The sequence below is a fragment of the Stegodyphus dumicola genome, chromosome 3 (genome assembly GCF_044657685.1).
Source record: "Stegodyphus dumicola isolate Sdum_Otavi_A_Nest chromosome 3, ASM4465768v1".
NCBI lineage: Eukaryota > Metazoa > Arthropoda > Arachnida > Araneae > Eresidae > Stegodyphus > Stegodyphus dumicola.
In genome coordinates, this window is record NC_140770.1 from 122,464,701 (window position 1) to 122,480,620 (window position 15,920).

Below are 15,920 nucleotides of genomic sequence, written 5' to 3' on the forward strand. Positions count from 1 at the left end.
AAGTCACACTTGGTGCTTACAGCTCAGCCAACCATTTGTCGTGATATAACTAAAAGTAGCAGCAAGCCAAATGTAAAGTTTAATTTAGCCAAAGACTACTAAGAACGGTTAACGCGAAGTTGGTTCAAAACTGAAGAGATATTAATATTCAGCTATCTGCAATTATAGTGCAAGCCCGAAGACTACATATCTTATTTAAGATAGCAACCTAGTAACGGGCTTCGAGAGACATTACAAGCTTTGTATTAAAACATATCTCATCTTAAACAAAACCTCATCTTAAACACACGTGAACTAATTTGTATTCTGCCAAAAAAACTGAAGGATGAAGTGAAGGTCAAGATCTAAAACATAAAATTACCGATTAATTAACATAAAGAAACCTTAAAGTTTATTATACATTGTTTATATAATCGATTTATAATTAAAAATAAACATAAGGTAATTATAATAGTATTTAAATGTGGTGTTTTCTACATATGGTATAAAAATATCTTCTCTCGGCCTTATGAGAAGCTATTGGAAGTTATATGGATTAACCATAAGGTACCTTCGATTGACCACCTCAATCTCATCTTAAACAAAACCTCATCTTAAACACACGTGAACTAATTTGTATTCTGCCAAAAAAACGGAAGGAAGAAGTGAAGGTCAAGATCTAAAACATAAAATGACTGATTAATTAACATAAAGAAACCCTAAAGTTTATTATACATTTTTATTACATTGTTTATATAATCGATTTATAATTAAAAATAAATATAAGGTAATTATAATAGTATTTAAATGTGGTGTTTTCTACATATGGTATAAAAATATCTTCTCTCGGCCTTATGAGAAGCTATTGGAAGTTATATGGATTAACCATAAGGTACCTTCGATTGACCACCTCAATCTCATCTTAAACAAAACCTCATCTTAAACACACGTGAACTAATTTGTATTCTGCCAAAAAAACGGAAGGAAGAAGTGAAGGTCAAGATCTAAAACATAAAATGACTGATTAATTAACATAAAGAAACCCTAAAGTTTATTATACATTTTTATTACATTGTTTATATAATCGATTTATAATTAAAAATAAACATAAGGTAATTATAATAGTATTTAAATGTGGTGTTTTCTACATATGGTATAAAAATATCTTCTCTCGGCCTTATGAGAAGCTATTGGAAGTTATATGGATTGACCATAAGGTACCTTCGATTGACCACCTCAATCTCATCTTAAACAAAACCTCATCTTAAACACACGTGAACTAATTTGTATTCTGCCAAAAAAACGGAAGGAAGAAGTGAAGGTCAAGATCTAAAACATAAAATGACTGATTAATTAACATAAAGAAACCCTAAAGTTTATTATACATTTTTATTACATTGTTTATATAATCGATTTATAATTAAAAATAAACATAAGGTAATTATAATAGTATTTAAATGTGGTGTTTTCTACATATGGTATAAAAATATCTTCTCTCGGCCTTATGAGAAGCTATTGGAAGTTATATGGATTAACCATAAGGTACCTTCGATTGACCACCTCAATCTCATCTTAAACAAAACCTCATCTTAAACACACGTGAACTAATTTGTATTCTGCCAAAAAAACGGAAGGAAGAAGTGAAGGTCAAGATCTAAAACATAAAATGACTGATTAATTAACATAAAGAAACCCTAAAGTTTATTATACATTTTTATTACATTGTTTAGATAATCGATTTATAATTAAAAATAAACATAAGGTAATTATAATAGTATTTAAATGTGGTGTTTTCTACATATGGTGTAAAAATATCTTCTCTCGGCCTTATGAGAAGCTATTGGAAGTTATATGGATTAATCATAAGGTACCTTCGATTGACCACCTCATTCTGGATGGCCGACTTGATCCTTATCGATAAAACCAGGCAAATTCTTTCTCTGGAGCTAAATTAAGAAATAATTATTTGCCTCTATTCCATCACGAGATTTAATGAAACAAAGTGCTACCAGGTTATCACTTAGGTAATACTGTAAATAGTGTGGGTTGAGCAGAATTGCACGATAGATATTTATTGTTTCACAAGGTAAAGAAACGTTGAGAATTTTAAAAATCTGTAGGAAAAAGAACAAATAAAACCTAAACACTTCTTTTTTTTCAATTACCCTTAAATATATAGCTTAATATAGACTTAAATATATAGCTTAATATAGACAAATATTGTTAGTTACCTTACCTAATGTAGTCATCTCAACATTTCAGAAGTTCTACTTAGAAATCTTTTCCTTAGCTTACGGTTGCCAGCCGGTCTGCTAAATCCTAAACTAGTTTTAGAAATCATCGAATAATTCCTCGTAGTGACATTTTTTTGTCATTACTTTACGGTATATATTCCTAAATGGAGTTGATAAGAGGTTATACGTATATCTCTACGTATACGTAGAGGTATACGTAGATCTCTACGTAAAAGTAGGATACGGTATATATTCCTAAACGGAGTTGATAAGAGGTTGATAAGAGGGTTGATAAGAGGACTATTATCCTCTTATCAACATAATTAGAATTACCTGCCAGAAGTCGTCGCATGTTTGAGGCAAAGGTCCTTGAGTTGCGATGTATTGATTCGCTTTTCTCGGATGAGGTAGGCTCATCTGAAATATGAAGAATACGTTTGAGATTTTATAGCAACTCAGGTGACAATCTGATTGGTTGGAGTAGCAATCATTATTTCATTCAAGTGCAGGGTGATCCAAAAATAATAGGAAAAGTGAAAATTCAATAATTCGAAAAATATAGAGAGTATAATGAAGCGGTTTCTATAGGAATGCACAAAGAGGTATGGGCTGTTTTAATAATGAAAACCTTTTTGTCAGTATAGTTACATATTTCGCCCAGAGATCGTGTTTCAGTTCTGTGAGAAGTTCGTACAGCGTCGCAGCAACGTAGCTAAGATTACAAATGTTCACTATGATGGCCTTCATTTACGAGAATTGTCAGAAGTTGCATGACACTTTGCACAGCATTGAAGAGTGATTACACGATGGCGAGTAATTTCTTCCAATATGCACAATAACGTTGGGGATTTCTGTGCACCTTTGATTTAAAGTAAAAATGTAGCTATTTTAGCAATAAAATGTTTCATTATAAAATCATTTACTTCTTTGTAAGTGTTTTTATGAAAACTGCGTCATAAGCACTGTCTACATCCAAGATTTTCAACCTTTTTAGCCCCATGCCCTCCTTTCACAATTGTTAGTAGCTCATTCCCCCTCCTTTTCCAAACTCGAACAAAAATATATATATATACATAAATTCACTTAAATTTATATTTTTTAACTTGTTTCATAAACTAAACAATAAAAAGCGCAGAAAATATTCGTGAATACCAAAACTTGAATAAAAGTGGTATTTTACGTTCATAAACTGCAACTAAATATCTACTTAACATATAAATAAAACGCTGACGGCTTTCCGACCATGAAGTTATGAAAGTTTAGTCTATACTTTAAAGTTTGGTCGTACTTATTGAATTTTTATTTTGTCTGTAAATTTCAGATCACCCTGCATTTTTTCTCAGTCTCATACGTTTTAGAAAGGACTAAATAGCAAAGAATTAGCATCATTAGCAAAGAATTTAAAATAAAAGACACTTGAGTACATACTTGAACAAATGAGGCATTGATATAATCGCCATTTGGTCCTCCTTTTAGAACAACCCGATTGTCGTCATCTAATAGAAAATGAAAGATTTCGATATAATACGTTGGATTAAACGTTACCATAGAATTCCTCAAATAATCACTAAATTTTAAAAGTTTTTTAAGAACGTTTACATAATATATAAGTGAATTAGGTATTTTTTCCCTTCTTTCTCCATGCCTTTCTCGTAGTGTAATTGGAACCACTCTCGACGCTTATTTGGGAAGTCCGGAGCTTAAATCTCAGCAAGGGCATTGCACATTTTTCACGTCTCCAAAGCATTTAAAAAAAAAAAAAAAAAAACTAACAACTCTAAAAGTGAAGCGCTGAAAAATATACACGTGAGAAATTCTTGATTCGCTTCTGGAGATTTCAGTGTTAAAACATAGAAACTAACGTTGAAGAATGATTTTTTTCAATAAACAAATTGTATTTTACAATTATTTTGTTGTTAAAAGAGATTTCACCTGAATTTCAGCTCATGATGTTGGGCTAATGACAAGATACGAGAATAGGTATAAGAGGAAGAGAATCAGGACCATCTATTTTGGCTTTCTCTTTTTAAATGTATGAAGCAACCAGGTTGCCATTGTATACATCTCCATCCATGTTTTTTTGCTTCGATGCTGAAAATGGTTATTTGTCATCTTTTTTGGCTGATGTTGAAGGGGTGAAATGACGATAATATGCTTGGTTGCACGTTCAAACTAACTACTCTCTAATAAGCTTATGCATTTTTTACAAATTAGAGAACAATTTTTTTTAAACCATTGCGAAAATCATCAGTTATTTTTGCACTTGATTTCACCCCGTAAATTTTAAAGTAATCTCCAGATTTTCTTTGTAAAGAAGAAATGTAAAATATTGTTGAGTTCTATGTGTTCGTGGATTTAGAGTAACTGACTTGAATCAGAACACAATTTATTCGTCAGTATTACACGGGACAGTTCCAAAGACGCGTTATAGTCGTCGAAAAACTACGATAAATACGCTGAAATAATCAACAAAACAGCCCTCAGGCTATCAGGCTATAACGGTGAAGACAGCTTTACGGCAGAGCACTAAAATACAGCTTCCGGACTTGGTCGATCACTCTCGAGCTGATCTTTGAACTCAAGATACTACTTCTGAACTCAACATACTCTCGATACTCCGTGTACAGGTAGGTACAGTGGTACCTCGACATACGAGTTTAATTCGTTTTGTAACCTTGCTCGTATGTCAAATTGCTCGTATCTCAAAGCAATTTTCCCCATTGAAATTAACTGAAATGCCATTAATCCGTTCTAGCTTCAAAAACACCACCTCAGTTGTTTTTGTTAAGTGTTTTTGAATAAGAAAAATGTATTCACAAGAAGAAAGATTTATTTATAAATAACAAATACATATTCTATAAAAACATAAAAGAAAAAGTGAAGTGCTTACGGAAACGCTTAATTTTTGTCACTGGTCTTCGCTTTTTTCGGTCACGCTTTGCTCATTTTCACCTGCAGATCGTTAGAAAAAACTGTCCTTTCCAGGTTTGTTTCTTCCTCCCTTTCAAGATATTGCGGAAATGAGTTAGGCAAGTTTCGTCGAACAACTCCGGTGCACGACCAGTTGCAACTTTTCGGGATGATTTTTATCCACGAACTCTACAACTTTCTCTCTCATTCCAGGATCTCCTTTATATCTCTTGTAGGGATAACCTCCTCTATATCTGGCTCCTCTTCAAAACTAACTTTTCGTTGAACCACCGTATGCTGCTGCGAATGTAGATCATGTAACTGAGGTGGGAGAAATTTTTAGACGCTGCACACGACACCAACATGGGCGCTCATGTCGCGGTCGTGTGCAGCGGTGTAGTGTGCGATTCCTCGTATCTCAAATCTTGCTCTCATCTCAAAGCAAAATATCTCTCGCTCTGCGGCTCGTATCTCAAAACACTCGTATATTAGGGTACTCGTATATCGAGGTACCACTGTATAACTTTTGACCTACCTTCGAGAACATCCCGAGGGTCGGTAACAATTCGTTCTGGAATATCCTCGCTCTGTTTATAGTATATCGCCGAATGTGTCGCCAAATGGGCGATTTTGCGCTAAAGCTGACAACCCTACCTTTCCTTGCCACTTTCTGGCAACCCTAACTCCGCTTTTGCGGGGAAGGTATCTTGGCACAGCTGGACATTTCGTAACAATATAAAGAAAGCAAAATGGTGTGAATTTCACTTTAGCTACGCTTGAGAAACTTGCACTGAGGCATTTTTTCTATTCTCTTTAGTTCATTCTTTTTTTTTTTTTTTTTCTCAATAGAATACCTGATTTCTTATACAGGTAACCTCGAAAGTTAAGTTTTATGTTTCCAAAAGAGTATTGTGTTAAGAGAAATTATGTGATATGAAATAAAGAAATAAAACACATAAATATGATTTTATTCCTAAAACTAGCAAAACTGCGCATCTTCTCTTCTATAGTTACCAAAATTACATTTATTAAAAGTACTAATAATTTTTCATAAGTATTATACATCAATGCTAAATAGCATCACAAGTTAGAGATTTTCTTCATTAAATCAGAGCACTGTTTCTTTCTAATAAAGTGATGTCTTCTTTTAAACTTTGTTTTTCAACATTCAGATTTATGCACCCTGCCGACAAAAATCTTTACCCAGCCTTTATTTTTTGCAACCATTGGCCGTAGACATATATTTCCAATTACGAAACTGTGTTAAAGGGCACCAAGATTCATGTTTTGGCATTTTCATATTTAAAAAAATTAATTTTGTAAAAATTACAAAACCTAATTATTTATATGGCTTCGCCAGTTCGTGTACTTATATTTATGAAGGTTTGTACATGCTATAAAAATTAAGTACAAAATGTTAGATTCCCATGTGACCAAAATTGACTGAGATATTTAATTTGAAAATTTGCAATTTTTGACGTCGTCTTTAATTTGCTTACAAGTTACGATTAATAAATAAATTAGAATAATTCGAGTTTAATTTGTACCCTTAAATGGTAATATTATTTTGCAATTTACTAATATCTTTAATTTAGAATTTTTTACGTTTGGTACATCCAAAGAATTTTCAACAAGTAATTTACAAGTCTAAAAATGCGTTACTGACATTCTCATGAAGTTTCATTAATTTAAAATCATAATCTGATAACCGTACAAAAAATTCATTGAACTACAAATATTTTTTCGTTTCTAATTAATGGAAAAAATATTACGAGTGATACATAAAGCCTGCCAGTGTTTCCTAAAACATGAATCCTATAAAATTCTGTGACTAAGATCTCCATTTTGGAAAAAAAAAAAAAAAAAAAAAAAAAAAAAAAATATTGATCAATACTTTTAACAATAATGTGCTTAGCAATGTTCAATCTCTTAACATCAGAGATGTTTTTCTGAAGTGATATTTTATTTGAAACTAACTTATACATGCAAACAATTGCTCTTCAATTTTCGTCCCGATGTACCTATCCGAAATGTGTGTCGTCCTGCGACACATAGCCTCCTGCGACATAGCCGGTAGCTGCGATTCTCTCCAGCGTGTTGTAGCGATGTGATGCATGGACCGTTGGTATGTATTATAGAAGTATATTCTGGACCTCATTTATATGAAGTACCGCATGGAGTTTTAATCAAGTAACCTGCTGAGCTAAATGAATTGTACTGACGGAGTAGTTTATATCAGTCAAGTTAATCACCTGTTATTCATCCTATGTTTTTTCTCACATGTCGTATGTTGACATGCTCTGTTCACCTCTTTTGTAAAGCTCAAGGAAAGTATTCATTAATAACTTTTTATTTCACTTACATCAAGTACGCTTCTTTGGTAGACAACCAAATTTCCTACTAAGTATTACTCTCAAGAACACCGAAAATCCAACAAAATTACAGACAACAAAGTATAAAATGAAATATATAAAAAACTTTTCAAATTATACGATTATAATCAGCTGTACTAAAAATAACCTTTTAGCTGTTACAGTAGTTTTGATCGTATGTTCGTTAGTGAAATAAAATCGTGGAGCTTCCATACACAAATTGTATTAGTATATTAATGAAAACAGACACATCATTTTATTTCTAACCATAGATGAGAGCAACAAATTAATCTTCAAACGCTGTCGCCTGAGGATACCGCCTGATTATATATATAATATTTGGTGAAACCCCATCTTCTTCAGAAAAGCAAAGTGTTAAAAAGCACTGAAAATATGTCATATGTTTGAAATATGCACTGAAAATATGTCACCGTTTATGTGTGCATTTTATGTACAAAATGGCAAGAAAATTATTATTTTATCATATTTTTAGTTATAAAAATACATTTATCCCATATTACGTCAGGGTATATTAATAATGATAAGAGAATGTTATTTAATTAATTATTTCAGATGTTTAATTTTGGAGATCCGCAAGAAATTCTTTCAAATTTTTATTTTTATTTATGGAACTCTTAGAATTTCTCGGAACACAGTTTAAAAGTTGAGAATGTTCAGATAATTGCATGTGGTTAAATCAGTGTGATTTTAGAAATATTTTTATTTACGTATTTTATGATATATTTAGTTTTTCAGTAAATTTAAATTTGTTTCGTAATCTTATGGCTCTAAATCAAACATTAATCTGACATTATTTTCTAAACGTGATGCAGTGTAGTAAAAATGCTGTATTATAGCGGGCCACTGCAATGCATAAGGGTAGCTGGCTGATTTAATCAAGTATAATTTTCTGAAGGAAGGACTATCATACAAATAAGGGATGGTTTTCATGGAGGAATTTTTAAGGCTTGCATACTTGCTATCTTTGTACATGTTGCATGACAGAAAAATCACGAAAACCCATCCATGCAGCATGCTTGTACAATAGCGGGCTAGAAAACTCGAAACAAATTATTATTAACGTACTTAACGTATTTGGAGCTCATCATTAACTTATACTGTATGAAATCCATTAAAAAATAATTAAAATTAGAAATTGTAGCAATAATATTAAATATAAAAAAATTTTACCAAACTTTTTCTCACAGTATATAAAGTAAAAGATAAAATGAACAAATAGAATAATTATTTCTGTTTACATACATGGCAGGACATCTTTGTACCTATTTTTTGCGACGTTTTCCGACAGTTTGGCAACGTCCATTGTTCCTTTCGCTTTCTTTTTATTGAGTTTCTGAAATGAAATATTTAATATTAAAACTCATTCTCATATGAAAGGCGTGGAATTATAAATCATCATATAATCTATATTTTGTAAATAAAGTTGTTAATAATATAATTTTATGTTTGATTGCTGAAAGATCATGTAAGTAGATATACCGCGAGATTAAACAGTGTTCGTGACTTACCTCAAGAGAATTTGAACTTTTTTTAAAAGCGTAGAAATTAATTCACTGTTATACATTAAAAAAAGAAAATTATTAAACGTTTTTGGTTGAATAATGAAATTCTTTCCTTTGTTATTGGTTCCTCAAAGTTTCTGTTACAACAATTTATTGTTTAGTTGGAAGAGAAACATGTCAAACAACATTAGACTGGAGTAGAATTCTGAAGAAATCATATCTATTTTGATGGCTATCAGACTAAAAACTGTCTTCCTCAGGAGCAAAAAACGATGAACAAATTTGGAAGGTTTGGTTTTTTTTCACTTATTTCATTACGGCAAAGCACTCGAGGGCTATGTCGTCTAAGGGAAAGGATGACTTCGGGGAGGACATACTAAAGAAAACTGGCTCGTATACTAATTATACAGGGAGAAACGAAAACAACCCCGAAACGACCATGCAGTCAGCCTGTTCGCATGATTCAAGCATCGGACCGAACTACCAATGCTCAGAGACCTTAGAGATTGGCCGTTGGCGGGCCGTAAATTTGGGAGGGAATAATAACCATAACGGGTGGAACAAAAAGAAAAGGAACGTGTTGCTATCTTTTGAGGATAATACTCGTAATAATAATAAAATCTGAAAAAACAACGTTCATTTACATTCACAGTTTATATGCACGATAATAACGAAATTTAAGAAAATGTAGGAAAAAAAAATAGCTACCACTTTTATTTTATAGAAATAAATACTTATATAGGAGTTGGAGACTGTAAGTTTTGTTCACAGGTGTTGATCTTCAGGTTTTATTAGCTGTTTCGTTGACAATATCCAGGAGAGTCGTTTGCCCTTATTCGTTGAGGTGGCGGGCGATCGGATGGATGGAAATGGGGATGTCACAAGCTGACGCTGCTAGACGACTCAGTGCCTATCGTAGTGTGCTCCACCGACTATGCAATCAGAATGAGTCCGAGGATTCTGTGTTTAGAGGATACGTTCCAGGCAGATCAAAAGTACAACACCTGCGGGAGACCGTTATTTAGCTCTTTCACCCCGAAAGGAGGAGCAACATTATTGTGCCTCATTTCATGGCAGATCATATAGTGGCAACAGGAACACGAATCTAATCTACTATAGTGCGCAGAAGTTGTAGGTCTGTATGCAAGACGACCAATTGTTTGTGATCTCTTGTCTCGAGGTCATAAAAGTGCCCTTTTATGGACCAGTCACACTTCTCCTGGACCAGTCAACCATGGGCGTCTGTTATATTCACAATCGAGAGTGATTGATATTGTCAACTGATCTAGAGAGAATAACGCATAAAGTACAGCCAATCCCACATTGTAGAAAGGCACAATTACAGAGGTGGTGGAATAATGGTTGGGATATCTTTCGGTGGTCACACTGACCTTCAAATACAGGTACTTGTGGCTAGCTGGCTACAAGTACCTGTATTTGTGGCCAGCTGGGAACGCCTGAACATTATATTACTAACTGACCACTCATAAAAGATTTTCATATTAAAATGCCAACAACAAATATTCAAGATTTTAGTCAATTCTTAGTAAAACAAAAATACACAGTGCAAAAAATCACAAAAACAATGGACATCCTAACAAAATTGGGTACAGATTTATGTCAAGAAATATAATTTCATATAACAAGTTATAATAAAGATGTAATAGTACAATAAATAAAGGCGTAAAGTAATAAATGCAATCTCTACATATAAAAGAAAGAGTCTGTGTGCTTTCGTTCGTGCTACGAGTAAGCTAATAGACGCAGGGCTATCAAATTCGGTATATAGGTACATCTAGACAAGAGCCAGTGCACATCGAAGCGATTTTTTTCAAAATTCAAACCAGATTTTTCTTTAGTTGATCTTTTCGATTTTATCGCATCATTTTGAATAGTTTCATTCTTTTAGAAATATGGTTTTGGCAACAGTTTTTCATTCAGTTGTATACTGGACTGCTGACTGTTGAAAATCTGTTGCCACTTGGAAAAATGAGGGCGAAAATTCTGTGCAGTTTTTAAATTTAATATTTCTCTTGGATACCGGACGTTAGTTGGGAGAAGGCAACGGGAAATTGGTTAATTTATTTATTAGGATAATTAATCTTTGTATTAAGGGATATTGCTTATTTAATTGTAATTTAATTGTAATTTTGTTATATGTAATACATTTTTTTTTAAAATTTGTGGTTTTTTTTTTTTTTTTTTTTTTTTTTTTTTTTTTTTTTTGATGAAGTTGTTCTGCTGAGTAAAATTCTGCGCAGTATCTAAATTTAACGTTTGGTGTTCCCTTCAGGCATTTTCCGGTACATTTAAAAGGCAGACGAAGGCTGGCCGCGTAGCTGCTAGTCTATAACAGAGTAAAGCAAATAACATCAGTGCTCATAATTTGAAAAAGTGATTAATTTCTAACAAAAAGTGTCATACATATTATATTTAAAATGTACATGCATTCAAATTACGAAAAATAAATACTGACTTTTCGCGATTATGAAGACATGACGCACTGGTAGTTAAATTGTCATAAAGATATTATGAACTTGAAAATCAAGGTACAAGAAAGCATACCCATGTTGATTCGGTGTGATGAAAGAGAGATAGGATTCAGCGACATACAAAAGGAAAAGATGAAAAAACCTTGGAAAGAAAAAAGTATTATTCTGGAAGACATTAGCACAATATATAAGGTATAATATGAGAAATACAATAGAAACCTTGAAACTGAGAAACTCATGAAAGAAATGCAGCAAAATGAAAGGAATTTTGCATAAGGACTTAGACATCATTCTAGTTGAAATGGTGCAAATAACGAAAGAGAAACTTCACGATAAAGAAATAATATACAGACCGTTTAAAAATAAAGAGAAGTTACAAAAGAAAGAAATTCATTAGAGAAAATTCTTCAACCAAAATTTATGTGATAAGTTATGTTAATAATGTGAATGCAATTATTTTATAGACTTTATTTGTAAATCAGCCACAATATATGGCAATGTAAAAATTTAAGAATTATTAATAAATACTAGACAAGGGCGGACGTGGGCAGAACCGATTAACCGTAATGGTAGGGGTTATGATGCCCACGTCCTCCGTTGCTACTACTACTACGGTTTTTCCCAAGACTGGATTTCTCTGCCAAGAATGCAATTTTTTTTGTTGTAATTCTTTAATGTATATGTTGAACTTTAGAAACATTCTATATCGCATTCATTAAAGACCTGTTTAATGAACATATCCTCTATAAATGTTTTGTTTCTATGTTGCTTCATTCTTAAATTACACTCAAAAACATGTTGAGCCTTAACCTTTGGAGGGTAGTGTAGGAAAAAAATCGCCTATGGTAACCATCTTGCTTAGCGAAACTTGGCATCGTTTGAATAAACTGCCTTTAGTATTCCTGCGCGTGAATTGATTTCTTATTCTGTTGTATGAATACGAATTTTTTAATTCATTTTGTGAATTTATTTGATTATATTTTTTACTTTTTATACAGGTATTTTTAACAATCATACTGACATTATTCTGGCAGAATGTTAATGAATTTAATAATCTAATTGACATGATTATCTGTTCCCTTGTCTTTTGCTTTATGAAATATTTAATTATATTCTTTAAATGCTTAGTGATTTTAGATTGCTTCTGTGTTGTATTTATGTATTTATTTCTTAATGAATCGTAATTATTGATTTCTCTGTATTTTTCTTCATTACATCTTTAGATAATTATTTCGGTTAAAATCTTGTAGAGAGCGTACTGTGTTTGTAGACTTTGAGGCTGCTTCTGATAAATTTTGGCAACTCAAATGTATCCAGAAATGATGAAAACTTGTGTGTGTAGTAATAGGCTCTCTTGGATCAGGAGTTTTCTTTCACAACGTTTCTGCGCTACCTGTTTTGCAGATTCTGTGTCCAACTTTTAACAAAGTGAACTGGCTTACCACAGGGAACTGTGACCAGCCCTATTTTATTTAATATATTTACCTAAAGATGATCAATCCAAGCTAAGTACTGTCCTGAATAAGTCTCTCGAAAGGCTGGAGAGCTGAAGTTTGGAGTATAATATGACTACATGACTATAAATTGGGGAAGACTGCTAGTTCGGTATTTTACTTAAATAGATAGCCTTTTACTTCTGATCTTGTTTACAGACGTTCTACCTTGCAACATAATGATGTTCCAATTTATCTGGATTGCATCTTTGATAACAAATTGAAATGGACTAACCGTGCTGAGTACGCCATCTCAAAAGCTAGGAAGAGACCCTTCATTCTTAAGAGACTATCTGGTGCTAAATGGGGATGTGGCAGAGCTACTCTTAACACTATTTATAAGCCACTTATGTCCAACCGGTTTTAAATTATTTCAATGAATTGCTGGTCTCTGCCTCAGATAGGGTCTTGGGAATGTTTGACGTTTTCCAAAACCTGGCTTTACGCTTGATCACTGGAGGTGTTAAAACTACTCCCGTACTAGCTATGCATTTTCTTTGTGACCTACAGCCAATGATTAACCTGGCTCAGAGGAATGCAACTATCCTTTATAATAGACTTCCTAAAACTAAAAATCTAAACTCGGCGGCACAAACAGCTCTTAGAGAGCCAACGCCGGCAGTGTCCTGATATATGCTTTCTAGACCGTGGGCTCCGGGTGCTTTCCTTTCACCGTGGGTTTTCCTTTCACCGTGTGCATCTTAGCCTGGACAATTGGTCAGCTTGTCGCAGGATCCCAGTGTTTAGTCCCAAAGTGAACTTGTTACTCATTTTATCGACTCACTCCAGAGATGAAAGGCTGAGTCAACTTTTCCCAGCCCGGGGATAGAACCCCGGATCTGTGGTGCTGCTGAGCGACGTGCTAGCCACTGCGCCACCCAATAGACTTACTAGACTACCAGATATTTTCTTTTGGCGTGAATACGATTTTAACAGAGTACTTAATCTAAAGACTCAGAAGGGCTTAATTCAATGCATCCAGGAGAACGAACAATATTATGCCATTAATGACAAAGGCCTATGAATTGATATCTCATATAAATCCACTGGAGTTTATGGTTCTTGATATCAGACTGGACTTTGAATGTGCGGAAAAACGACCTATGCTCAAATGCTCTCAGTGCCATCGCTTTGGAAACCATTAATGCTCACTATCCTCCTGGTGAGTGGCTTCATATCTACACTGATGGTTCTTTTTCGATTTCACCCAGCGCACTGGTGCTGGCGTCTTCTGTGATTTGTTTTCCTTTTACCTACATTTGGCTCTCATACAACCCATTTTGACAATGAAGTCGAGGCCATCCATTTAGCCCTTCAATAGTTTTCTGCCCCTCCCTTCCATCTTCATAAGCCTGTAATTTTATCGGACTCAAGTTCTGCTCTTCAGGCCTTAGCGAGTAACCCAGGAAAGTGCTTGTGTCCAGAGCAGCAGGGAGCTGTTGAGCAGAATTCAGACAAAGATTGCTTTCCAGTGTGTGCCATCACATTGGGGCCTTTGCGAAAATGAGATGGAGGACCTTTTGGGAAAAAAGGTACAGATATTCTCCAGAGGTCTTCCATATATCTATATCTCTTCCCTCCGCCAAACTTGAAATTAGAAGGATTTATAAAAAATCCTTTCATAATGTTGCTGTTAGCGCTTCTGAAAATAAATCATGGAGGGAGCTATTGAAAGCTGGCGGTGTCTCGGACTCTCCTCGTCCGTGCTTTGTGTGATTCTGGCCAAGTCATGGACGCTGCTCATTTGGACGTATGCTCTGCACGTAAGAGATTGGACTGTATTGTGAAGAAGTATTGAGGGCTCGTTGCCTAATGACATGATGGTCAATGACCAGGAATAATGGGTCAATGGCAATAAATAAATAAAAATTTCAGTCAAAATCCGTTGTATCATTTGAATTTTTCCTTTCCTTTGTGAAATATTTATTTAAAATTCTTCACTTTCCTTTTTTATTGCGAATAAGTATTTGTTCAGCTGATTTGTATATAAAAATTTAGAATACTCTTAAAATCCAATTGTTATTTTATTGGCTTTATCTTTTTTCCATCGCTTGTATCTTATTTCGAAATTTTTAGTTGGGTTTTGAAATACCCAATCGTAATTTTTAATCTTATTAATCTCACTACAATTGGCTACTGCTATAATAAGTTTATTAAGTTGTAAAATTTACATTAAATATTGAAATATTTATTTTTCATTTATTATTTATCATATTATTGTTGATCTTTTATTTCCCAAAGCTTCGAAATTTTTAATTTAATGTACTAATTGACTATTTTGTAAACCTTCGTTCAATGAATTTAACTGAACGATCATTAGAAGAAATTTATGAATAAATGATAATTACATTAGTGTTGTACCCTAACATGAAATCTTAGAAGTTTCTTTATATCACATGGCATGTTAATCTTTGCCTTAATTAAACACAAAATGTGATAGGTAGCCAAATATAGCAAACTATCCCTAAGCTAGTGACATATAGGTCACGTGACTATACACTTTTCCGTACACATCCGCTTCTATTTGCACATCATTGTGACGGACTAAGCAAGATTTTGACTGTTGAAAAAAAGAGAATGAACGTTCGCATCAGTTTGATGTTTACTCGAAGCCTACGATTAATACGTAAATAAATAATGTGTATAAAGTGCAGCCTTCCATATTCATTTTCGGATAGTTTTGTTGACTGCTCTCCCAGTCGATCATTAATCGTCGTTCCATACCCTGCGACAACTTATTTCGCGTAACATTTTAGATCCTAATTTACATATTAATTAACATACTAATTACTAATTAACATATAATAACAATACATTACTAATTAACATATACCCTAATTTTAATATTTAAATTTCAGGTTATTTAGAAATAAAAAAATGTACGCATTTAAAATGTGGTATGTTTCATTTCAGCCTT

The 15,920-nt window shown here is 33.4% G+C and overlaps 2 protein-coding genes across 5 annotated transcripts in view; one reads left to right on the plus strand and one right to left on the minus strand.

Annotated features, from left to right (window-relative positions):
* LOC118201087 (putative serine carboxypeptidase CPVL) overlaps nucleotides 1-15,920 on the plus strand; it is a 542,277-nt gene that overhangs the window by 110,692 nt on the left and 415,665 nt on the right. The gene's annotated exons all lie outside the window — the stretch shown is intronic.
* The window catches only part of LOC118192363 (tyrosine-protein phosphatase non-receptor type 4-like), a 67,236-nt gene that overhangs the window by 17,819 nt on the left and 33,497 nt on the right, over nucleotides 1-15,920 (minus strand). For all 3 annotated transcript variants that reach the window (XM_035363307.2, XM_035363306.2, XM_035363309.2), the window contains 3 exons: nucleotides 8,759-8,849; nucleotides 3,642-3,709; nucleotides 2,547-2,630 (listed from right to left, as the gene is read on the minus strand). In XM_035363307.2, the coding sequence (XP_035219198.1) occupies nucleotides 2,547-2,630; nucleotides 3,642-3,709; nucleotides 8,759-8,849 (243 nt within the window). The remainder of the gene's footprint in view (nucleotides 1-2,546; nucleotides 2,631-3,641; nucleotides 3,710-8,758; nucleotides 8,850-15,920) is intronic.